This window comes from Dendrobium catenatum, unplaced genomic scaffold (genome assembly GCF_001605985.2).
Source record: "Dendrobium catenatum unplaced genomic scaffold, ASM160598v2 original_scaffold_273153, whole genome shotgun sequence".
Classification (NCBI taxonomy): Eukaryota; Viridiplantae; Streptophyta; class Magnoliopsida; order Asparagales; family Orchidaceae; genus Dendrobium; species Dendrobium catenatum.
In genome coordinates this window covers 335,399-360,540 of record NW_021591549.1, presented here as the reverse complement: position 1 = coordinate 360,540, position 25,142 = coordinate 335,399, and the positions used below count along the sequence as shown (strand labels likewise).

General features: G+C 35.0%; 1 protein-coding gene across 7 annotated transcripts in view; it reads right to left on the bottom strand.

The window, feature by feature from the left end:
- The window catches only part of LOC110094827 (protein PTST homolog 3, chloroplastic), a 57,616-nt gene that overhangs the window by 7,532 nt on the left and 24,942 nt on the right, over positions 1-25,142 (bottom strand). For all 7 annotated transcript variants that reach the window (XR_003699935.1, XR_003699936.1, XR_003699937.1 and 4 more), the window contains 3 exons: positions 17,212-17,272; positions 17,077-17,130; positions 16,914-16,967 (listed from right to left, as the gene is read on the bottom strand). Coding sequence is in view for 4 of the 7 variants with exons in the window: in XM_020820159.2 (XP_020675818.1) it covers positions 16,914-16,967; positions 17,077-17,130; positions 17,212-17,272 (169 nt within the window). In the remaining 3 variants the exon portion in view is untranslated. The remainder of the gene's footprint in view (positions 1-16,913; positions 16,968-17,076; positions 17,131-17,211; positions 17,273-25,142) is intronic.

The following is a 25,142-nucleotide window of genomic DNA, read 5'->3' as shown; positions in this document are numbered from 1 at the left end:
ATCCAAGGAATTTAGCCCATGGAGATGACGAAAACAGTAGGCACCTGACAAATCACCAACCTAGCATGTCCAACAAAAGAACTAAATAGAACCTCAGCCTGCATAAACAAATCACTAGGGCAATGATGCTGATTGGACCGTAAAAGGCCCCTGTTGAACCACATGAACCTTAGAACTTGGCTCTTCCAATCCTTCGATTTCATATTGGGGCACAAGTGCATCTCTAGTGTGGTATGCGGCCTTTGCCATCTCATGTGAAGCGCCATCAAGGCTCCTCCTAGTGTAGGGCTAGACATTTCTCCCACGATTAGGGCACATTGGCCACTCCCCACGGCCCAATGCTCACAACTGCAACCTTTAGCTTATGGTCACTGTCACACCTCATATTTACCTCCCTTTCAAGCAATCATGAGGCTTAATAGAAACAGATAATTCAATCAAATATAGTTCACAACAACACCAATCATGATTTACTCATCAAGATTGAAAGAGTGAAAAATAGTTGGCTCCATCATTCCAAACGTATACTAGACCTTTAACACTCATCTGATAGACTGATATATCCACCATAAGACTTAAATGGAAGCTATATTATTAAAATCATCAAGTCACATACAGAGCTTCTAATATAACTTCTAAAATAAATTCATATATATCAAGTTCTTTAATTTATATCAAAAATATCTTTGCAATGTACCCAAAATCATATATTCAAAATATTGGTGTACAAAGCGAAACTAGTCACCCGACTGCTATTCTGCGTATCACTTCCTTTTCCAACAATTACATAGCATCAAATAGTTAATGAGATAAATAATTCTAACATAAAATTCAAATATACAAGAGAATAACTTAAAATATCATACTAATTGTACGAGTAAAAAAGCATTAACATTCAAATATATTAAGCTCAATGTAGTGGATGTTAATTCAATACATGAGTTACTAATTAACAGTATTAAAGAGTAAATATATCTGTTGCATGAATATAAATTTGACATTTACCTTCTTGTTTTCTTTCTCCAACTCATTTTTTATGAACAATGCCTTCAAAATGTTATGTCATGCTTATAGGCTTTGACCTCTTTATATTAACAATTTCTTGATAAATATGAGACAAACCAACTCTCCAGTGTAGAAAGTCAGGAATTCTTTCTATTTTCATGATTAAGGTTGGACCAATCAACTCTCTAGTATTAAGAAGACCCCATGAAAAAGGTTGGACTAACCAACTGTCCAATATCAAGAGCCAAAATTCTTTTTAAATCATTTTTTTCCTGTGTAGATCATCAAAATCAGCCCAACTTGCTTACATGATATGAACTTTCATAGGATCCTTAAATTTCATCATCATTATTTTTGCATAAACATTTACCTTCATTACATAATGATGTACATCAATGATAAACCACATACATGTAAGATTCTAAAATATGGATCATATGCCATTAAAAAATCTTATGCTTGATTTTGATGAGGATAAATTTGAAACATTTGAATCAATAGTTATATTCTATGCATAATATGCATTAAACTTTTTTTAATGTTCATCGGTTATCATTAGTGTAAAACCCGAAAATGTCGATAGTAAGCATCGCTCGTAATTCGATGCACTGTGACGAAAATAGGCAAATTTTTGAATTGTCGGAATCCGACGAAATAATTTTTATAAAATTCTAAATAAAATTTCAAATGATTTGGTATAAAGAACTTATGGCTAATTTTGCTTGGATTCGAAATTAAAAATCGTCAAATATTATTTATGAGAAAATTACTAAATAACCCTTCAAAGTCTTCATGAAACAAATTCATGCAAGGGTGATTATGACATTTGGCTTTTCCCCTTTTTCCCCACCACCTAAAAGGGCATAGAAGGGACCGAAACATCGGTCACTTCATTGTCGTTTCGGTTGGTCGAACAAGAGAGGGAGAGGGGGTGGTGGCAAGATGTCCAAGACAGCGGCTAGGGCGATTTTCCGACGACAGTTTTGGGAGAAATCGAAGGGGAAGGCTTAGGGAGGAAGAAGGTAAGTTCCTAAACAAATATTTCCTCCTCTTTCGCTTAGTTTTCTTAAGATGAAAATTTTAGGGTTTATAAAAAACTTAATATTTTTAAAAGAAGAATACTTGGGAAGATTGAGGGATGATTTCTAACCATTAAAATTAAGTTTTCCCAAATTATTCTTAGGTTTCAAAAATTAGGATTTTTTCCAAATGATTGATTTTTATGAAATTTTATTAACAAATTTTATTCCTAAGGATCTTAGGAAGGTTCTATTGGTGAAAATTTGGGATTTTTCACAAAATATTATTTTTCTAAATTTCTAATTAAATTAAATATGAAAATAGAAAGCCCTAATTATTTATTTAAATGATTGGGAAGGTTTGGCATGCTAAAATATAGATATTAATGAAAATCCAAATTTAGGGCTTTAGGTTAAATCCGAAAATTAGGTTTATTTTAAATTAATTTAGGTATTTGGAAATAGGTTAATTTGGGTAGATAGTGAAATTATACAAAAATATAAAGAGAGAGAGAGAGAGAGCCTATGGTATATTTATAAGAGAAGAAGAATTAAAATTGTAATTATTAAATTAGCTTATGAATGCGAAATTATTTCATATAGGTGTTAATCTTGTGACCTCGAAGGAGTACGAGCGAAGAAATCAAATGCCTCGAATCAAGTGAGTACTCATATTTTTAATTACAGTAATAATATTTGTTTCTCTTACACTTGATGCACCAAAATTTTTATTATTTAATCGTTCACTGTTAATGTTACATGATTTCTCTTAAAAACAAATGATCATCTTATTATTTAATTGCTCAATTCTTTAAATAAAATAATATATCTTTTATTATATATTATGATGATGTTCATTATAAAATTCAATGTTACATAATACGAAGAATGTAAATGATATGATTCATATAGAATGTTTGCATGTGCTTATTCAAAGATGGAGCTCACCCCCTTATGATAATGGCTGGGGAGGCTGTACCCTTGCACGTTAAAAAAGAAAAGGTTATGGAAAAGGAAAAAGTTATGGAAAAGGAAAAGAAAATGGTAAAGGTGTACCTTCATTGGTACTAAATTAGACGGTGGTTACTATGACGGTTGTACTATATATAAAAATGAGAAAGATATAAATACAGATATGACGAATGTAAATTGAATATGATATGATATATATTTATAATTTATGCATAATGTTATACATTTAAATTCTTGATAAAATAAACGATATGTTTAATTGAAATAAAATTTAAGATATAGAATGAAAAGTGACATCAAACATATTTCTTTTACTGTCTTTAGTTATTGTAGTTTAGAAGCATGTGATACTGATAGGAAGTACTTATATCACAAGACTTCCTAGCCAAAATCAATAAAATTGCTGTCCACAGCGATAAAACAGCAAGAAATAGGAAGAAAATGAGAGAAAACACAAGTAGGGACTTGTATTCCACTAGAAGTAAAGCAAAATAATCAAGTTACAATTGTTCTTCGATCCGAGAGGAAGAACGTACTTCCACAATCTCCGGCGATGCCAAGAGCACAAAACAAAACCTAGATCTCAAATTAAATTTCAAAATTCAAGATGAGGAGCCAATTCCCCCCAATCTCCTAATTATACAAATTAATCATAAAGGACAATAATGGACTTCCTAAAACAACCCCTCATTCAAAATTCTCCCTCCAACAATGCATTTTTTCCCATGCTCGGGCCCACTGAAATCCCGCTCCCCTCTCTGTTCTCCGCCTGGCTTTGAGCCGCCGGGTGTAGAACCGGACCGGTCCTGCTGGGACCGGTCCAGGCATAACATTACTCCCCTCCCAAAAACTCACCTTCTCCTGAAGGTGAAAGGAGGGGAATTGTTCTTTCACTCTTTCAAACGGCTCCCAAGTCGCATCGCACTCAGGGACGTCCTTCCATTGAATCAACACTTCCTTGTTGCCTTCTTGATCTGATCTTACCCCCATAAGCTCTATGGGTTCTAACATCACTTCCCAATCCTCCGTCATTGTTGTTGGTAATTCGGCGCTAACTACGTGCTCCCCCAGGGCTCTCCTCAGCTATGACACACGGAACACTGGATGTATAGTAGCGGAGGGGGGTAACTTCAGACGATACGCTACTGCTCCAACCTTCCCCAAGATCTCATAGGGGTCAAAATATCTCAGGGCCAGTTTCTCGTTCCTCCTGCTAGCCACTGATCTCTATCTGTAGGGTCTTAGCTTCAAAAACACTTTCTTCCCCACTTCATATTGTATGTCTCTTATGTGTGTATATGCTCGCTTCTTCATTATTTGTTGTGCCCTCTCCAGATGTTTCTTTAACTCTTCCAACACCCGGTCCCTCTCCTCTAAGTACTGTTCGACTGAAGAGACAGGTGTGTTTTCCTTCCCATAATGTACTAAGTGTGGGGGGTCTCTTCCATAGAGCACCTTGAACGGAGTCATCTGGGATGCCGAATGGTACGAAGTGTTATACCAGTACTCCACCCACGGCAACCATTTAGCCCATTTACTGGGTGCTTCAGAGGCAAAACACCTCAAATATGTCTCCAAACTCCGGTTAACCACTTCTGTCTGTCCATCTGTCTATGGGTGGTATGCGGTGCTCCTCTTGAAAATTGTGCCCTGCATTCTGAACAGTTCTCTCCAAAACTGACTGAGGAACACTATGTCTCTGTCCGACACAATAGATTCTGGAATCCCGTGTAATCGAACCACTTCCCTGATAAATGCTGTCGCCACTGACACTGCGGTGTAAGGGTGTCGCAGGAGGAAGAAATGAGCATACTTACTGAGGCGGTCCACCACTACCAAAATGATTGTGAATCCCTCTAAGCGAGGTAGGCCGTCAATGAAGTCCATGGACACTTCCTCCCAAACTCTGTTTGGAAGCTCCAAGGGTTGGAGTAGCCCTCCTGGTGCCATCGCCATATATTTAATTCTTTGGCACACCTCATACCTTGCCACCAGCTCTTCCACATCTTTATGCATGCCCTTCCAATAGAGCTCCGCTGCTAGCCTCCTATATGTCTTTTGAACTCCTGAATGACTTCCAACTGCACTGCCATGGAACTCCTGCAACAGGTGGGGGATATGTACGGACATTCGTGGCATCACAAACCTCCCTTGATACAATAATCTCTCCCCCTCAATGCAGTAGCCCGGATGGCTACTCTTGTCTTTCTGCAGGTCCTCCCTGATCTTCCCCAATTCTTCATCTAGCCTGCTTTCTTCCTTGATGGCCCCCCAATCGACCATCAATGGTACTGACAGAGCTATCTCCTGGAGCTCCCCCACACATCTGGATAGGGCGTCAGCTGCTTCATTTTCCAAACCAGTCTTGTATTGCATCTCGAAGCCGTAGCCCAACAGTTTGGAGAGCCACCGATAATGCTCCTCAGTCACCATCCTTTGCTCCAGCAGATACTTTAAACTCCTCTGATCAGTCCGGACAATGAAATGTCGCCCCAAAAGGTAGGGGCACCACTTCTGAATGGTCAAGACAATCGCCATCAGCTATCTCTCATACACTGACTTCAGTCTTGTCCTGGTTGATAACACTTGACTGAAGTATGCTACAGGCTTGTGGTTCTGCATCAACACTGCTCCCAACCCATATCCTGAAGCGTCGGTCTCTACCACAAAGACCTGACCAAAGTCTAGAAGAGCTAGAACAGGAACAGTCGTCATGGCTTCCTTTAATCTCTCGAATGCCTGGGTGGCTGCCTCTCCCCAACAAAAATTGTCCTTCTTTAGCTGCTCAGTCAAAGGCCAAGCAATGGTAGTGTATCCCTTCATAAACTTCATGTAATATCCAGTCAATCCTAGAAAACTGCTCAATTCCCTGAGGTTCCTAGATAGCGGTCATTTCTGCATTGCCACAATTTTAGTTTGGTCCACTGCCACTCCTTGAGATACCACATGTCCCAAGTATTCCATGCTTGCCTGAGCAAAATTGCACTTCTTCAGGTGGGCTTTCAACTGGTGCTCCTGAAGCACGTCCAATACCATTATCAAATGATCCAAGTGCTCCTCCACAGTCTTGCTGTACACCATGATGTCATCAAAAAATACCAGGACAAACCTCCTGAGGTGCTGCTTGAATATCTGATTCATCAAGGATTGGAAGGTTGCTGGAGCATTAGTGAGCCCAAATGGCATCACTAAGAACTCATAGTGCCCCTCGTGTGTTCTGAACGTTGTCTTCTGAATGTCCCCTTCATTCTAATTTGATGGTAGCCCGATTTCAGATCCATCTTTGAAAACACCACTGCTCCATGCAGCTCATCTAGTAGCTCATCGATCACAGGAATGGGAAATTTGTCTGATATTGTCTCTTTGTTCAAGGCTCTGTAGTCCACGCAAAACCTTCCCGGTAGGTTCTTCAAAGGTCTGTGTATCTAAAGTAAATCCCTTTTAGCAAGGCGCTAGCTTACCAAAAAAGATGCATATACAGTTGTCGAGGCAGTTCACAATTTCATACCTTCGTAGCCTAAAATCAATTTGAGTACCGGAGCGGGAAAAACATTGCTTACTCAACGATAAACTAATGTCTCAACAGGGGAATCGCCTTGGAAAACAAAAAACAAAAGAAGTAGTGCAAGAAAGAGTGCTACAAGGGTTGTAGACGAGAGAGAGGGTGTCCATGACTAGGAGGTCAATCCCATCCTTCTTTATGACCAATAAGACTGGACTGGAGAAAGGACTCACACTAGGTCTGACGATCCCTGCTTCCAGCATCCCCTTGATCAGCTTCTCAATTTCATCCTTCTGAATCTAGGGGTAAAGGTACGGTCGAACACTGATCGGTGACACTCCCTCTTTCAGAAGAATGGCATGCTCCTGCTCTCTAGGTGGTGGCAATCCCTAGGATGGCTGGAACACCTCCCTGTATTACTGTATAAGTGGTTGCACCATAGGTGGAATATCTCCTTCTTCCCCCACGCTAACCCTCTCCAAGCGTTGTAGCTCCACTAAGTATCCCCCTCCCACCTCCTGTATAGATCTGATCATGGATTTGAGGGATACTCCTGCCCTGAATAGCCCCGAGTCGCCTTGGATCGTCTTCCTCTGTCCCTCCACCATTAGTTCCATCCTTAGAGCACCCCAATTGACTTTGGTCTCCCCTAAAGTCTGAAGCCATTTCATTCCAAGGATGACATCCGTACTCCCCAATTCCACGGGAAGGAAGTCTTTCTTTACATGAATCCCCTGAATCTTCAGTACTACTCGACAAACTCCTCGTCCCATCTCTACCTTCCCGGTGCCCATCATTACTCCGTACCCTCCCGTGTCCACCAGCTCCATCCCCATTGCATCAACAATCTGGGTGGAGATGAAATTGTGAGTTGCCCCACTATCTATCAACACCACAACCTCCCGGTCAGAGATCTCTCCTTTCACCTTCATAGTGTGACTCGAAGTGAATTCCACTACTAAGTTTAGAGAGACTTCTCCTACATCCAGGTGCAGCTTCTCCTCCTCCCCCTCGGGGTCACTCCCACCTCCCTCTTCGTCTTCCTCATCTTCACAAACGAGGAGAACCTGAAGAGATCGGTCCTTGCACCTGTGCCCCGGCATGTACTCGTCAAACCTGAAGTATAGCCCTTTTGCCCTCTTCTCTTGCAGCTCCTTCTCAGTCAGCTTTTTGAACTTCCCACTTGCTGCCTCCTGTCCTCTCCTTTGGTGCCTCTCGTGGTGCAGCTCCTTTTGGAGCTAGGAAGGTAGTCGTCATATTGTAGGATCCCCCAGAACTGCTGCTACAAGCCCCTTTCTCCAGATACCTCTAATCCTCCACTAACTGCGCCAACTCCATGGCTTCCCCCAAATCGTTAGGTCTCATCACCCTGACAGCTGCCCTGATATCCGATTTAAGGCCCTTCATGTAGTTCCCCTCCAACACGGTCTCAGAGAGACGATCCAGCCTGCTCGCGAGGTACTCAAACCTGTCGCGGTACTCGACGACAGTCCCCTCCTATGTCAGGGCAAAGAACTGCTCGTAGAAGTCTCCTCTCCTACTGGTTCGGAAATGCTCTAGCAGACAGTCCTTGAACTCCCTCCAGCTTCGAATGGGCCGCCTCATGTCCCGCCACTGGTACTAAGCTAATGCTTTCCCTTCCAAACAAAGTCCTGCCACTGTCAATTTCTCCTCCTCGGTCAACCCATTGACCGCGTAGTATCGCTCCACCTTGTAGATCCAGCCATGTGCGTCCTCGCCCTCAAAGATGGGGATCTTCAATTTTCTCACCCTCGGGTCTCCACCGTTTCTCCTAAATCCTCTGTAACCCCCCGCTCCCTGAGGGGGAAAAACTCCCCAGTGGTCACGACCTTCCCACCGCCGATCGTACCCATGTCCTTCCTCATACTCCTCCCTTCTCCTCTCCTCTTCAGCACCTCGACGGTAGAACTCATTCCTTCCTTCTACCTTCCTTCCGGCCATCTTTTCTCCCACGGTTGTCGAGAATTCCTCTTGCGGAAGACGATTCCTTGCTGAAATTTCAGAATTTCAGCCGCCGATGGTCTCAAGACGATGCTCTGATACCAATTTGATAGAAAGTACTTGTATCACAAGACTTCCTAGCCAAAATCAGTAAAATTCCAACAGTAAAACTGCTGTCCACAGCAACAAATAGGAAGAAAATGAGAGAAAACACAAGTAGGGACTTGTATTCTACTAGAAGCAAAGCAAAATAATAAAAATACAATTGTTCTTCAATCCGAGAAGAAGAATGTACTCTCCACAATCTACGGCGATGCCAAGAGCCCAAAACAAAACCTAGATCTCAAATTAAATTTCAAAATTCAAGATGAGGTGCCAATTTCCTCCCAATCTCCTAATTATACAAATTAATCATAAAGGACAATAATGGACTTCCTAAAACAGCCCCTCATTCAAAATTCTCCTTCCAACAATGCGTTTTTGCCCATGCTCGGGCCCACCGAAATCCCGCTCTCCTCTCTGTTCTCCGCCTGGTTCCGCCCGGCTTTGAGCCGCAGGGTGTAGAACCGGACCGGTCCAGGCGTAACAGATACTCGCTAAGCTTTGGCTTACTTTAGTTCTAACAATTTTTCAAGTGTAACTTGTTATAATCAAAATGAGAAGAAGAAATAAAAATGTATACCGTAGACGTCATGCAACCAACGAGAGGTATTGACTATTTTATTTAATTTGTTTAAAATTTGCAGTTTTAGTGGGTCTTTCAATGTACTAGAAATAGATTTAGAAAATGAGATTATGATTTTATCGTCCGACTATCTTTCCAGGCTTGTTAATTCGAGCCCCCGGGGAGGGTCGTGACAATTAGTAAGCTCACTCTGTAGAAATTTCATATTTGCAATCATAATAGACCAAAAAAATCATAATATGTGCAAAATTTAGTCCTAGAATCATTTGACCCTTAATTTAGAAGTTGAATATCTCACTAAAATAATTGTTTCCCTTGATATATACTTATGGCCTACTATTTTTCCTTTCTATAGGGCAACTTATATAACACGATGCCCAACCTCTCTACATCTATTACACTTTCCATTATCGACAAGACATTCCCCAAAAAGTCTCTTTTTGCACTGTTTACATAGGGGTTTCAGGAATTAAATGCTTCTGATTTAGACTTGAATTTCTTATTCTTAAGATAATCTCTATTTTCAAAATTTCATTTCTCACTAGACTATTGTTTCCAATTTTTCTTGGAATAATTCAATAAATTCTCAACTCTTCCTGCTCTTTCTACCAAATTTGAGAATTCATTGACATTAAAAGGAGCCAAGGCGAGTCACAGCTGATCCTTGAGACCTCTCAGAAATCTGCATATTTCTCTTTTTGAGTATTGATGCAGTATGGAGCATATATGAAAAGGAGGTGAATTATGACTCTGTATTGCATTACTAATGTAAGGTTAGTTGAGGGCGCAATAAACCAATCTTTGAACACCTTCATGGATTCATCCCAAGAAATCAAGAATAGTAGCATCATTCCAAATTTCTCATTGTACTGTACCTAACAACATCTATTTGATTCTTCTGACATAAAAATTAGAAGTATAACTTTTTTATTGTAGAGACGAATCAAGCCTTCCAAAAATTTTCTAGCTTTTAGCAACCAGTCCTTAGCAACTGTTGGATCACTAGCTCTCTTGAATGTTGGTGACTTGAAAATCTGAAATATTCTCATATGCATATCTACTTCGTTACCAAACTCAAATCTGGGTCCACTACTTGAAGAGGATTTTTTAAAGGATGCCATTTTGTCCACCACATGAGAAATTAGGCTTCCAATATTATGCAACTCCTTAGATCTCGTCTTCTCATTTATTCTATTCTGAGCCCTACTTCAGCCTGAATTGTCATAAGCGTGTATTTTATGCTTCAGTGACTAGCCGAGAAAACTGACCATTCATTCCTTCTTGCACTTCTTCCAGCATATTTATTTGTTATAAATTTACCTATTTTATGCAATAAGATGATCATTCATATTATGCTTAAGATCATTCCTAACTTAAGTGAAGTAACTAACCCCAGTTATATTGGCCTACACCATTGTCACATTAAGAATCAATCTCATTCCTAACTCCATTTCTAAATAAAATAATGCTTCCATTATAATTAATAATTCAAACATTACTACGTTACCATTTCATTTCAAATGCTATTTTCACCCCCATTTAGGCAATCATGAGGCATAAAAGAAGTGAACTATCCAGTTAGATTTAATTCTCCAAACACCAATCCTAATTTACTCATCAAGATCGCATAAGTGAAAAATAGCATTGCTCGATTATTCCAGCAGTATACTTGATCTTTAACCATCATTTAATATATCAATCATGAGCCTTCAAATGGAAGCATATATACTTAAAATCATATAGTCAAATACAGGGCTTATAATATGACTTTGAAAATTAATTCATACGTACTCAAGTCCTTTAATTTACATCATACATACCTTTACAATATACCCAAAATCATATACTAAAAATATTACTATACAAAGCAACACTAGTCACCTAACGACTATTCTGCAATATCTCTTTCATTTTCCCGTAATCATAGTATGGCATCAAATGAGCTAAAATCTCAGTGAGAAATATTTTTAACATAGAGTTCAAACATACAAGGGAGTAACTTAAAAAGCATTAACATTAAAAAATATATTGAGTTCAACGCAGAAGATGTTAATTCAATACATGAGTTATTAATCAATTTTATAAAGGATCAAATATATCTGTTGCATGAATATAAAACTAACAACAATTTTTCTTATTTTTCTTCTCTTATTCTTTATAAATAGTACCTTCGAAATGTCATATCATGCTCGTCTGATTCAATCCCTTTGTATCAACAACCCCTAATAAATTAGAAGTTCAGCTCACTGGTATCAAGAGTCAAGAATTCCTTATTATTTTGTTGATAGAAGTTGGACCAACTAACTGACCAGTATCAAGTAAAGGTTTGTGTAACAAACTCACCAATACAAGAATTCTTTTTCATTTATCTCTTCATGTGCAGGTCATCAAAGTCAACCCACCTAACTCATATGATATGGACTTAAAAAGGATCTTTAAATTTCATTGACATTATTTAAACCTTTTCCATTCCTTAATATTGGCATATTCCTTACGCAAGGTCTTGATTTGGATTAATCTGAAATATTTCAATAAATGGTCATATGCCACAAATAATATGCATTAAACCCTTTTTATGTTGTTTTGATAATTTAACATGCTCGATATGCAAAAAAATTTCTATATATGCAATCATAAGAGGTCACGAAAATCATAACATGAGCAAACTTTAGTCCTATCAACCATCGACCATTATGTTAGAAGTTCAATATCTAACTGGAATAATTAGATCCCTCTCCCAATGGCTGACCTTCTCTCTCTTTCTCTAAAGCCTTGATCTTCCAAACCAACATTATTTTCGAATATAACTCACTCTACTTTAAAAGCACTAAAATACAAATTATTACATAATTTTGTGAATAAAAATAAATGAAGCTTTAAAATCTTCATGATTTGATTGCATAATTAATGAGCACCTTATTTAATTGAAAAAATTATTTAATTCAAAGCATCCAAAACTATTTTTGTTGAATTGGAACCATTGTGGAAGGTGAAGAGATAGCAGAGGAAGTCCAACAAATATATATTTGCTTAAAAATTCGGTCATCCCTCATTGGAAAGAGAATAAATCCCGATAATTATTTTTTTATGATCAAAATCATGATTGATTGCTTCAGCCTTGAATGAAACAACTGATCGCAAATTTTTTAACGAAAAAAAAAAAATTTCTTTGCATATTTGAATAATAAAATTAAAGTTGAATTATTTCTTTCTTTTAGTGATAATTATGATGGTAAACAACTTCTATGAATATGGTAAAAGCATAATAATTTCTAAAATAGAAAACTTATTTGCATAATTTGTTTATATTTGCATGATGATAATCAAATCCTATCAAGATGATGACTCCACTTAAGATATCTTAAAATTGTACCAAATTTATAAATTTGATTCTTCATTGTAATTATTTGAAATTACCATGGTTTACTTATTCTATATTATATTCCATAACTATTCAAGAAACTTTGCCCTTAGAGCTTAAAATGCTTGTGGCAATGCTTGGATAATTAAAAATAATAAAAGTAGAAGAACAGACACATAAATTGTAACGACCCAAATCAGAGACTCGAATTAATGACACGGGAACAAATGGTCAGATGGTTAATATAGTTATTTCAATAACATAGAATACTTAACAGATTAATATCCAATATATAACTAAAGAGCCACTAAAAATAATTCTAATTTGAACATAGACATTGTAATAACCCGATATAAAGCAAAGTCGAACCATTTTGGCTAAACTAACCCGAACTTCGTTTCGCTATTAAGAAAATATCGTGCCTTTATGTTCTGAATTGTGGCTTAGGGCATCTCGTGTGTGTGAGATAGTGAGAGTGCGGAGAGAAAGAGGGGAGAGGCAGCGATTGAGAGTGAGAAATCAAGAAGGTGATAATCGACGATAGCCTCCTATGCAGCAACATATACCGGGAAAAGAGGGGTGGTAGTACTCGATGGCTTCGAAGTTCGATGTTTTCGTCAACTTTGTGGCCTCGACTACCCAGCAAGATGTAGAGGGAGGAGGCAAGATCGATAGCTTCTTTGATGGTGGCAACCTCCGTGTTCGCACTCGTCGTCGAGCACCGTAAGGGGAGGAGGCCGAGTAGAGAAAAAAAGTGAAGAAGCAAGAGTATCTCATTCTTTTTCCTCTTTGTACATCAACATCTTCTTAATCAAATTTTGGTTAAACCCTAACACCAAATTTGTTCTATACTTTTATAGTTTTTTAGGTGGATTTTTAAATCAAACATAAATTTTGGGAGGCCCTTGAGGAGAATCATGCATCAAATAAATCTTTTGATTTTTTGTGATTTTAGCAATTAAATTATTTTATTTGATATTTTTATTTTTTATAATATCTTTTGTTTTATTTCACTAAATCATATAGGGTTAAGAATGACTTTCAAATTTGCAACTTATAAAGAGCTTGGCATATAAGATCACTTGTGCATATGTAATTAATCCTATAATTATAATTTATGGTAGTTTATGTTAGGGGAATCTATTTTGTTTTTAGAATAAGTAATTTTATATATTGAGTGAATTGCTAATATATATATATATATATACACACATCTATTCTGTAATGAATATGTAAAGAGATTTCATGTCTTAAGAGATATTAGTAAATCATAAAGACATGATTAAGACTAACTAATTTTAGAGCCTAATTAACTAGTTAATATTTGAGAACTAAGTTATTCAATCATTCTCAAATTTGTTGCATATCAAATATTTAATTTTAGCAAGTACTTGTGCATGATATAATGTTCAATAATAGCGATAGAATGAAGATAATGAATTTGCTATAAATAACAGTCATCCATTTAGTTTTTCCCTCAATTTGATTCATTATATATATTAAACATTCAGTCAACATATATGTTGTGACATACAATAGTTGTAAATAAATGAAAGGGAATTGTAATTGCTCTAAAACAATTGTAATTACCCACTTTGATTACTTTTATACTTTAAATTTCTTCCAAATAATTGAACTTTGATAGCCTTCCTTAATGCAATACCTAAAATCACATATAAAATTTCATAACTATATTTTTATTAATTTCATTTAATTCGTCCTTTACATTTTAAAACCTTAAATAAACTCCATTTGAGATTGCATGTTGGCTTCAGTACTTCGCCTCAGTTTAATGATTTAAATCATTCACCGTTCTAAATAATATACATATGCATTAATTATTGCTAAACAACTTTCTACAATTGAATATCATCAAGATAACATTGAAGGTATTTGCTTCATATTGTTTTTCTTGCAAAATTTTGTCGCAACTTCTTGGGTGCTTCTAGGCACACTCAAAATTTTGAAAATTTTCTAATAATTAGGGAGTATTCAACTGATTAAAACCAACATTTAAATGCAGTATGTAAGATGACCTATACATGTAGGGCAACAAATGTGGGCGTTTATAAAGGAAAAATGGTCATCAGCACATAGCTTTCCAGGTTATAATAGCTAATAAACTACTTCCCCATATATGTTATATTTGAAAGCTAAAAATATATAATCAATAAAAGAAACTCATAAAAGATTAGTTTAACAGACTTATACACACTTTTAATGAGATATTGTTGATGCTTGAACCTCTAAAGGTCTGGTAAAAATTTTGTTTTCAATTAAATATTTCACTTACATAACTTTTTATTTAGGTATTTTCATGTATAAGCATTTCAGATAAAACATTAGACTAATGTATGAAAATAATTGAATTTTATGATCTTTAAACTTAATGTTAGAATTATTTACCTTTCTGGCTTTTTTTTAGCTCATAAAATACTATACTCAGGTAAAGGAAAGAATAAGATATAACCCAGAAAGGGTTATATTTTGATCTACAACTTTATCTTTTGGTGTACCATTTTATGTAAAAGATAAAGCTTAGTCAGGTATGATTATCATGAAAGTTTGATGATATACCAGAGAATCATGATGTCTATTAGAAGCTTTGTAGTTAAATAAATGAAAAATATTTTATAAATGCTTCTACGCTACAGACTTGTATAAATTTTTAAATTTCTCAATTTAGAAATTATGATATAAAAAAATTAGTAGTACATATCTATGTTTTCCACCTAGAGGGCCAGTCAACGGGTGTATCAACTACGACCAACAAAGTTTGGTTATGGCACAACCCCTAATGGAAGCTAAATCTACTTGTTAATAGAAAAAGAACCTATGTCAAGGCCTCCTAGAAAACCAATAACAACCATATTATCTTCATCATAAAGTCATTTATTGCATAAATCTACTTCCAAAACTAGAGGACAATTGCAACCTCTCAAGAGATAGTTTGCAGTTATAGGCAACATGATTGCCTTAAAAGAATATGGCAATGACACCAACCCTTCTAATTAGGGAGGCTCCAACATCAAAAATAATTCCCCAAGAAGCAAGTCAAAGTTCGAGAAGAAATGTTTAGAATATCCTTGTACAGAATTTATCAAACTACCAAAGGGCCCAAAAGTCTTCCAGAGTTTTCCAGAAAAAATTCTCAAGAACAATCCAAAATTTTCTGAAGGAACCCAAGTGTCCAAAAGGAGTTGAGTGGTTAAGCTTAAGCATGAACCAAATAAGCTTTAAAAAATAAATCTTAGAAGGGAGAAAAAAAAATTAAAGTCAACCATAATGATATGAAATATATTAAGTACCAATAAAGATAATAGTGGTTGTTTCATTTATGGGCGGATCCCTACTTACGTGAGTGTGGGCAAATGCCCACCATAAAAAAAAAAATTAATGTATAAGAGGAGTAATTTTGAAATTCTACCCCCTCTCAAAAATAATTTTTTGCCCTATTATGACCCATCTAACAATGTTTGCCCATACATCCGAAGTACTGAACATTTCATCTTTGCGAATAAATGATAAAAATTTCCACTTATAAATTTGAAAGTATTATGTTGATTAAAATTTTTAAAAAGTTTTATTTTATTATTATTACTATTTAATGTTATTATTATTATTATTTTATTTATTTATTTTATTATTATCATCTAATTAATTAAAATATTGTCCACCCTGAAAAAAGAAGTTGGATCCGCCCCTGATTTCATGCTCTTAGTTGTCACCCATCCTCCTAAAAACAATCCAAGGGCTCAAAAGTCAAAAGTAAGCAATGGTTCACAAGAAAAAACCCGTCATATCCATGAGAACGAATAGTCTTTCTTTTAGCTCATTAGCTAGCAATGACCACATAATGCCATTGAATTGAGTGTTCATGCTTCAAATATGCCCCTGAACCACATAGTAGTTATACATTAAAACCATATGCTCTTCAATTGCACGCCATGTCTTCAAGCCTTTAAACTAGATAGCCCTCTCTTCGTAGAGTTTTGTCATGAAATTCGCCTCTTTGGCATATTTTCTTCCCAAGATGAAGGGTACACCTTGGATTTGGAAGTCCATGGTTCTGAGGTTGCACAAGTCTTCAAATGGATGTTAGTTCCTATTCAATTCTGTGGGCTCCATTATCTTTCAAGTATTATGACTGAAATTCTATCTTAACATGTGGAAATCTAGAAATTGAACTGGTTTGCAGCTTTTTCATTTTGTAAGCCAAGTCAATCAAACAGACCGTGAAACTAACCAACAACAAGAAAATCCAATGGCCAGATTTCGAATTAAAATACTCCAAAGGATATAACAAATGCCTATTAGAACTTAGGACTAGATTAAGAAAATAATTTCGTTATATTGATGGCATAAAAAGAATATGAATACTCATGCCTGTGTTGAAACCTAATATACCTTTTGTTTTTCAATATGTTGCTTTAACTCCACAAGCTCCATCTCTTTTTCGTGCTGAGCCCATCAAAATATACAATAAAAAATTATAAAGAAACTGAGGTTAGGACACCAAGCAGAAAAATAACCAAGAAAAATGATGAAACCAAAGACTAAAAGGTAGTACCAGCAAGTCTTTTAGATCACCAATTTTAGTTGTTCGGTTGTCTTCATAAAAATTCTATTGCACAGCATTGTCAAGACATTAAGTACGGTAGAAGAAAAACTAAAGCATTGAAAAAAAACTGGCATAAGCTACCACCATGTTAGAAGCCAAATCCTCAATTGTCTCTATCCTTTTTTCCTGATTGATAACCTGATCGCTACAATATTAATAAAAATGCTAGCAATAATTAAAAGTTGTGTATTTCTAAACTAGGAGACTAAAAATAGCAAAAGGAATAAAATGCAGTACGAGCCGCCAATTTGAAGTCAAGCCTATATAATTCTATACCTATAAATAGGGATCATTGTTCATAATGGAATATTAAACATCAAAAGAATAAAATTTGATTCTTTGTGAGGCCAATTGATTCTTAAGATCAAAATTTTATGGATAGATCCAAGTTCTACATACGGATCGCTCGCAAACACCTATATTTTAATTTAATTAAATACCTAATCTTTAACTTTACTGTTCATAATATTAATAATACAATCATATGACTACTGAATAGTATAATTAAAGGCCTATGTATTTTATTAAATTTACATGCAGTTTATATAAGCTAGCATTATTCTAAATAAATGCAATATTATATTAATTAAATGTTACTTTAAATAAATACTTAGGTCTTTAATTTTACTGTTCATAACATTAAAAATACTATTCATATAACTATTGTACTGTAACTTTTATATCATTTTCGCTTTCCTACACATGCGAAACCAGATATGAAATCTGATGGCTATGATACTATGCTAATACTAGATCCAACCATACACACACACTTAGAGGTTGTTTAATATGAAGTAAAACTCGTGTAAAGTATTCCAAATGCATTGATCTTGAAAATATCGATATTTGATCTGAAATAAAATAAAAGTAGAGTAAAATTGTAAAGTATTTAAACTACACTTTTCGCCGCCGGCCACCATCTCCATCACGCAATTGCGGCCCTTCAACCACTAATCACCACCATTTTTGAGTTTTAAATTGCATTTATTTTACTTCAAACCAACAATAATAATCACCTGCATTTATTTTACATTCATTCAAACTACAAAAATTTTAAATACATTCTAAAATTAGGATAAGAACTTGGAATATAGGCTCCCTTACATGAAAATTAATGGAATTAATAGATATTATGATTCATAGGAAGATAAATATTATGTGCATTCAGGAAACTAAATGGGTTGGAGAGAAAGCTAAGGAGATTAATAGTTTAGGATATACACTATGGTATTCGGGTAGGAGTCGTACTAGAAATGATGCATATGTGATTATAGATAAGAGTTTGAAGGATAATGTTATAAAAATTAACAGAATTGGAGATAGAATTATAGCTTTAAAGATTGTTGTTGATGCTAAGATTATTAATATTATAAGTGCTTATGCTCCTCAAGTAGGATTGGATATGAGTTCAAAATTAAAATTTTGGAATGACTTATAAGAATTAATACAAAATATACCTCTTGAAGAAAGAGTTTTTGATGTAGAACAAAGAGGGGGTAAAAAAAATTAAATATCTGAAATTCAATTTCATATTTCCCTTAATTAAGGGATTTGAATTTGAAATTCAAATAAAATGGAGGAAAGGATAAATAGGTGATTAATTATTCCCGTAATTAAATTTCTTGATAAGGAAGAAAATAATTAAAATAAGGGAGAGATGGGGCCGGCCATATGGGGAGGGAGGAGAAATGTTCACATGCAATGTATGTAGACCATAGCATTAAATGTGATAGGGTAATTAAATTTGAAATTAATTTCAGATTTGAGAGATTTGAGGGGTTTCCTAAATGAGAGTTGGTTTAATTAGAAAGCTTTTGAAATTCAAATTATTTTGAATTTGAATTCAAATTCTTTCCAAATAACAATAGGCTAAATAAGGAAATAACCAATGAAGACTTTATTTGGGATCTAATGAGAAGTGAAAGGGAACCCGGAGGTTAAGGAAGGATATAATGGGTGTAATTAATGGGGAGAGGGGAATTGGGAGGGAATTTAAAACTTCCTAAATCATGATTCTAAATTAGGAAAAGGGTAATTAAATCAAATCTAATTTAAAATCAAATTAGACTTAAATTTAGGAACTTTTCTAATTTTGCTTATTAATTTTTCGGAAGTATTGAAATTTCCAAATTTGAGTTTCAAACATATTTAATTCTTACCCAAATTAGGTAAGGCTATTTTGGGTAGATAATTAATTGATGATTGAAATCTCATTAAGGAGGAAAAAGGGATGGGGGTGGTCGGCGGCTAGGAGGATGGGAGGAGATGGGGTGGCCGACTAAAGAGGTGGTGGTGGAGTGGTTTTGGCCGGGGTTGATATGATAGATTGGAGAAGGCTTGTGGCTTTGGAGGGGTTTGTGGGAGAATCGGCCGGTGGCAAGTGAAGGATTTGGTCGGCGGTCGAGGGAGGAGGAGAAAAGGATTTAGGGAAGAAGATACAATCGTGAGCCCAGACACATAACTGCAGCTGACTGGTAATACATTGCCCTTCTCCAAGGGACTTCACGTACGAGCCCGGACCATCCTGCGGCTGTGGAAACTCCGATTCCTCCCAATAGAATCTCACCCAAGTTCTCTCTCCAAAGAACACAAGTGCAAACAAAATTTCTTTCTTAATAATTCATCATTACATTACACAAGCAAGAGCCTCTATATTATGGCTAAGAAACTAAAACAAGAACACATATGCCCCTAGGACTTACATTGGACGACCTTCTTAGGGGTAAAAACAAAAAATTCATAAATAAAATAAAAATTACAAATAACAAATTAAGATATGGTGGAAATGATCTCGATCGTCGATCATCGTCTCCTCCTTTGAAAATCTTCATGATTGGATGTCTGCATCAGAGTTTTTATTGAGAAGATTTTAAATGGACATGTTGGTAAAGAGGTTGATGATTTTAAAGCATCCATGGTGGCTATGTGTTTGAAACGACAAATGAAGGTGATAAGACTATATTAGATTTTTCTTTAGCTTATGACTTCTTAATAGATAATATCTTATTTTAAGAAAAAAGATGAGCATATATCACTTATAAATATGGATATAGTAAAGCAGATTGATTATTTTCTTATAAGAAAATTAGATCGTTTAGATTGTAAATATTGTAAAATTATTCCGAGTGAAAATTTATGTACCCAACATCGATTATATAGTTTTGGGCAAAAAATAAAAAATAAAGTAAAACGATTTTCTAGGATTAGATGAGGGCATTTAAAAGAATATTAACAAAAATATTTTTAAGTAAGATTTTATCTGTGCATGAGGATGTCAATATTATGTGAGAAAAAAGTGACTTTGTTATATTAAAATATTGCAAAAAGATATGCTTGGATTTTCGAAGGGAAAAGCTCCTAATAGTAAAATAGTCGGCAGTAGAATCCAAATGTGCAAGAAAAATAAAAAATAAGAAAGATTTGTTATAAAAAATTGGTTTAGATGTAAAAATTCTGATGATGTGGGAAAAGCTATAAAGAGGCTCGTAAGAATCTAAAGCTATTTGCGATGCAAAACAGCTTAGCTTTAAATGATTTAATATAATAGATTAGATATAAAGAGGGAGGAAGATATATGTATAAGTTAGCCAAACAAAGAATTATGTAGTAAGGATTTATTTCAAGTGAAGTGTATTAAGGATGAAGATCAAAAAGTACTTTTCTTAGAAGATGATATTCAACAGTGGATGAGATATTTTGCTAAAATTTTTTAATGAAAAATGTGAAAATACGATTGACTTTAGTGATTTTATCACCCAAAAATGAAAATAAAGATTTTTGTTTTTATTGCGTATAAGTAAAGAAATGTTAGAGAGGCTTTAAAGAAAATGAAGTGTGGGAAAAGCTGTTGGACCCCGATGATATTCCACTAGAGATGTACAAATGCTTAGGAGATGAAAGAATTTCTTGTCTTACTAAACCTTTTAATACTATTTTGAAGACTAAAAACATGTCAGATCAGTGGAGAATGAGTGTGCTAATTCTATTAATTAAGAAATAAAGGTGATGGCACATGAGTGTGCGACATTATTGGAGAAATAAGTTAATGGTGTCATACTTAAACTATGGGAGCGAGTTATGGAGCGTAGGTTGCAAACGTGATACTAATATTTTCTCAAAATTATATTTGGATTCATGCCGGGTAGGTCTACTATGGAAGCCATACATTTATTGAGATGTTTGATGGACGTAATATAGAGAGAATAAGGAGGAATCTACATATGATATTTTATTGATTTAAGAGAAAGCATAAGATAAAGTTTCAAAAGAATGCTATGGAGAGTTCTTGAAAATAAAGGAGTTAATAATTGCTTATATTCAAATCATTAAGATATGTATGCAAGAATATTACTTGTGTGTTCAAAACACAAGGTGGTTTGACCAATTTCCTATTCGGTTGGATTACATCAAGGATCAGCCTTAAGTCCATATCTTTTGCTATGGTCATGGATGTTCTCACTAAACATTTGCAAGAGGATGTACCTTGGTGTATGCTTTTTACTGATGATTTATTTCTTCTTTGATAAGACTAGAGAGGGAGTTGAAATTATGGATGTCAACTTTAGAGTCTCAAGGTTTTTCGCTGAAGTAGATCTAAAACTGAATAATGGAGTTTAATCTTTTAGTAGCCAATAGACCTAGTGATGGGATTTGTGACTTTAGACGATCAAGTCATAATAAGAAGTAACACGTTTTAAGACATCTTGGATCTATTGTTCAGAGTGATGGTTAATTGATGGGATATTATCACAAAATTCAAGTTAGATGGTTGAAGTGGAGGAATGCATCGAGCTTATTGTGCGATAGAAAAGTCCCCCTCAAACTTAAGGGAAAATTCTATAAGATGGTGGTGAGACCTGCAATGCTTTATGGTGCTGAATGTTGGCCATTAAAAGAGAAGCATAATACTAAGTTAAGTGTTGCAGAGATGAGGATGCTTAGGTGGATGAGTGACTTTACTCTTAGAGACAGAATGCAAAACGAGTATGTACGTGGAAAGGTTGTAGTAACTTCAATGGTAGATAAGATTAGATAGAGCCGCCTTAGATGATTTGGTCACATTAAACGGAGGCCTTTTGATGACCCGGTTAGGAAAGTTGAGGTATTAGATTTGACTTATGGTTAAAAAAGGTAGAGGTAGACCTAAAAAGACATGGTTAGAAAATATTAAAAATGATCTTTCTTTATTAGATTTAAATGAGAATTTGACTTTTAACCAGACAATGGCGAAAAAGGATTCATGTAGCCGACCCTACGTAGTGGGGCAAAGGCTTGATGTTGTTGTTGTATTCATTTTACACTACATTTCATTTTACTCTGCATTCTTTTATCAGCAAAGAAGCAGCCCCTTAAGCACTTAGCATCTCACTTTATTTCCATTTTTATGTCATCCAGAGAGCTGGATGGTATGAGTCTAGCAGAAGCTATAGGAATGGAGAATTGGGATTGGTAAGATAAATCCGTCATTTGTAATTTCTCATCAAATTGGCTTGATAGGCATTGAGCCTTGTATGAGGAGAGGTTATTATGGGGTAAAAATTTATTTTGAGGTTATTTTGATTTAAAACTGAGTTATAAGTTAGCAAATTTTATGATTTGAGAATTTTATAATTCATAGTTTGTTTAAAAAAGAATAAGACTGGTGATTGGTGCCAAGGGATTTCTTCAACTGTTGATCGTTAGTTGTGTAAGATATTCAATTTTTAATTCATAAAGTAAATTTGCTTCATTAATACTGTAGTTATCAGGTCCTAAGCCCTGGATGAGAAATTAGAGAATTGTGTTAGGTATTCGACAACCAGCATAAAATTTGTCAAGCATTTATGACATCAATCCTTTAATATATTATATTAATGCTAGGGCATTCCTTGGAAGTGATGTATTGTGTGGCCTAATAACAGTGACATTGCATCAGTGCAATAAAAGGATTGATGTATTGTGTAGCCTAATAATATTATTCTAACTCATTGCATCGATGCCCAAGTGCAGTATTAAATAAGGATAGGAGCTTAGAATTATATAATATTACGAACAAATTAATGAAATTAATAGATATTATGATTTATAGGAAGATAAATATTATATGTATTCAGGAGGAAAAAGGCAAAGAAGATTGATAGTTTATAATTTAAACTATCGTATTCATGTAAGGTCGTATTAAAAATGATGTAGATGTGATTATTAATAAAAGTTTGAAGGATAATGTTATAGAAATTAACAGAATTGGAGATAGAATTATAGTTTTAAAGATTGTTGTTGATACTAAGATTGTCAATATTATAGGAGCTTATGCACCTCAAATAAGTTTGGATATATATTAAAAAAATGGAATGACTTAAAAGAATTAATACAAAAGATAACTCTTGAAAAAAGAATTTTTATTAGAAAAAGTTCAAATAGACATGTTGGTAAGGTGGTAGAATATTTTAAAGCGATCATGAATTTAAAGCGACTAATGAATGTGATAGAATCATATTAGATTTTGCTCTAATTTATAATTTTGTATTTTTAATAATTTATTTAAGAAAAAAGAGGAGCATCTCATAACTTATAAAAATAGACATAGTAAAGCACGGATGATTACTTTTATATAACAAAAATAGACCATTTAAATTACAAATATTATAAAATCATTCTAAGTAAAAATGTATATATACAAGATCAATTATTAGTTTTGGACTTCAAGTTAAAAGGTGGTGTAAAATAAAAAAAACATGTTGTCCTAAGATTATATGAGGGTATTTAAAAAGCTCTAAAAAAATGTTTTTGAGAGTAAGAACTAAAATCTTAAGAATCTTAAGATTTTGGTTGTTCGTAAGGTAGCTAAGCTTCTGATGCACCGACACTTCATTTTAAAAGGGTGCAGTGTCGGACACGGACAAGCGTCCGACACGGCGAGGACACATGTCGGACACGTCATTAGCGTGTCACATTTAAAAAAAATAAACCGGACAAGCGTGTCCGGCTATTGTATAATTAAATAAATAAAAAAAAACCCTAATCCCACTATTTCATATTAGCCGGTTCATGCCCGAGTCTTCATTTTTGCCTTAATCTCGTATTCTTATTTGTATTTGTGGTCTTCCCGAGCGATTGAGGCGAGCAGCAGTCGGCTGGAGATCGCACCCTTGGTCTTCCCTTCCGGTCGTAAGCAACAAGCCCTCAGTTTCTACGCGCAGCCGAGGGAAGCCGACGCCAAACCGCAGAAAAATTTTCAAAATTGTAAGTTGATTTCGCCATTTTTTTCTCCATTCTTCATTTCTCTTCATTTATTAATGATTTTGTAGATTTGTGATCAGAAAAACATATTTTTTTAAAGTATTTTATTTATTTTGGATTAAAATTACTCTTATAATAAAAATATGTTTATTTAATGCGCTTTCATTGCACTTTTGCTGTGCTTTCAATGCTCTTTCACTGTGCTTTTGGTGCGCTTTCACTGCGCCATCTACCTATGGTTCATCCCACATTTCTTCCTCATCTATTAAAGTTGATAATTCATTATCATATAGAAGTGAAGGATATAATTCAAAGAAAAGAAGAGTTGCCAGTAGTGCTTTAGAGAAGGCTTTTAACATCCAGCAGCGAGAGGAATTAGATGGTGAAATTGCAATGATGTTTTTTTCAGCTGGAGTTCTATTTAACCTTGCAAGAAATCCTCATTACAAAAATGCATTCACTTTTGCATGTAATAACAACTTTGCAGGTTATATTCCACCTGGCTAGAATGCATTAAGATCAAAATAATGGGAAAGAGAAAGAGCACATATTGAAACATAGCTTGAACCAACAAAAGGTGTGTGGAAATAAAAAGGAGTCACTTTGATGTGTGAGTGTTGGACTGATCCTCAAAGAAGACCACTCATTAATTTCATGGTCGTTACAAAGAATTGCCCAATGTTTATTAAAGCTGTGAATTATGAAAGAGAATACAAGAATAAATATTTCATTGCCAAGTTGATTAAAGAGATGATAGTCATTATTGGGCCTTCAAATATTGTGCAGGTTATAACAGA